Source organism: Aplysia californica, unplaced genomic scaffold (genome assembly GCF_000002075.1).
Source record: "Aplysia californica isolate F4 #8 unplaced genomic scaffold, AplCal3.0 scaffold00064, whole genome shotgun sequence".
NCBI lineage: Eukaryota > Metazoa > Mollusca > Gastropoda > Aplysiida > Aplysiidae > Aplysia > Aplysia californica.
In genome coordinates this window covers 1,031,017-1,032,999 of record NW_004797334.1, presented here as the reverse complement: position 1 = coordinate 1,032,999, position 1,983 = coordinate 1,031,017, and the positions used below count along the sequence as shown (strand labels likewise).

Sequence of the window (1,983 nt, the reverse complement as noted above, 5' to 3'; positions counted from 1 at the left end):
CACACATACCTTGAGGTTTTAGCTACATTCACCTGTCTAAGACAATCACCTGTACGAACGGTAACACATACACACACACACACACACACACACACACACACACACACACACACACACATATATATATACACATATACACACAAACACACACACATACACACATATACACACATACACACATATACACACCCATGCATACTCATACACACACATACACACACATACACACACACATACACATACACACATACACACTTAGTCTATCTAAGACACCCTCCTGTCTAATACAATCAATCTAAGACACCTCCAGTCTAATACAATCTATCTAAAACACCCCCTGTCTAATACAATCTATCTAAAACACCCCTTGTCTAATACAGTCTATCTAAAACACCCCCTGTCTAATACAATCTATCTAAAACACCCCCTTTCTAATACAATCTATCTAAGACACCCTCTTGTCTAATACAATCTATCTAAGACATCTCCTGTCTAATACAATCTAAGACACCCTCTGGCAGATGAAGGAAACCTCCAGAGGACACAGAAACGGTATACAGAGGACCCCATTGACACAGTTGGACAATCTTGATTTTACAGATGACTTGGCGCTTCTGTCACACACTCAGGAACAGATGCGAGCAAAGACAACAATTTTAAACAGCCTATCAGAGTCTGTTGGATTGAGGATCCACCCCGGAAAGTCGGAAGTCCTAAGGATAGATGCACGGTGAAAGGAGCAGGTCACAGTACAAGGAAATGCACTACAAGACGTCGAATCCTTCTGCTATCTTGGGAGTATAATTGACAGAGAGGGGGGAACAGGGTAAAAGATCAAGAGGAAGACCTCGTGGAACCTGGAGAAGAGTCACGGAAATGGATGTACAGAAAAGTGGAAAGACGTGGAGTGACATCAAGCGACTAGCTTAGGATAGGGAAAAGTGGAGAGTGTTTGTCCGTGGCCTCTATCCTGACCCAGGGTGAGAAAGGCAATGATGATGATGAAGACACCCTCCTGTCTAATACAATTTCACCCAGACTAGGGCTAGTGTGTAGAATAAATATGCTGCTCACGAGGTACAGCCGCCTTCAGGACGATTTAATAGAAAATCACGTCGTAGATTTTAAAAAATAATAATACCAGACTCAGAATCAGCGTATCAAAAGCATGGAAACGGCTCGCGAATGACTTGTTTCGTTTCGTATTTAAGGATTTTCCTTTCCGACACATTTTTATGTTTTTCGCTCTATGGTGCACATATGTGGTTTGCACACCATAGAGTTATCTCATTTTAAAACCTATAGTGTACATCTATGGTGCACACAAAATCAATGGCGGGGTGAGGGGAGGGGGGGGGGGGGGGGCTTACTTGTGCTTCCTCCGCGTGATGTTGAAGATCAGCAGAGCCACCGTGACAAGGACCCCGGCACAAGCTATTACCCAGAAGCACACCTTGATCCGGCAGTCAATGCGCACCAAGCGTCGCTCTGTGTGCACGCCGTCCACGGGCACTTTCCCTGTACAGAAGCACAGAACAGAACACAACAAATAAAATTAATGTATTTATTATGAACACTCTAGAGAATTTTGTTCTAAATAGTAGAGGGTTTTACGGCGCTCGCAACTTCATAAGGTCATATGAGCGCCAAGGGGTGAGTGTCAACAGAGAAATTTTAACAGGGAATCAGACTTAGACTGCTCACCTCTCTAGCTTCAACAGCACAAGGTCTGCTTCGACTATCAAGGCATCCCAAAATAGCAGGTCACAAGAAAGTGACAAACATACAAAAGAAGTAGAGGAAAATGACGATAGCAAGGATCAGGAAAGAAAAAGCAACCGTTCCCAGTTGTAGCTCAGGCACAGTTATGAGCCTGACATGCGTCAGCCCATTTACAATTCTACTATGCTTGAACGAGAAGTGTCCCACCTTTGGGAACGGCCTAAAGACACTCCAGTCAGTGGCACTGCCCCCCGTGAGCGG

General features: G+C 44.2%; 1 protein-coding gene across 1 annotated transcript in view; it reads right to left on the bottom strand.

The window, feature by feature from the left end:
• Positions 1-1,366: 1,366 nt before the first annotated feature.
• LOC106011159 (gamma-aminobutyric acid type B receptor subunit 1-like) overlaps positions 1,367-1,983 on the bottom strand; it is a 38,811-nt gene continuing 38,194 nt past the window's right edge. The window contains exon 8 of the mRNA XM_013079801.2: positions 1,367-1,518. Within this exon, the coding sequence (XP_012935255.2) occupies positions 1,367-1,518 (152 nt within the window). The remainder of the gene's footprint in view (positions 1,519-1,983) is intronic.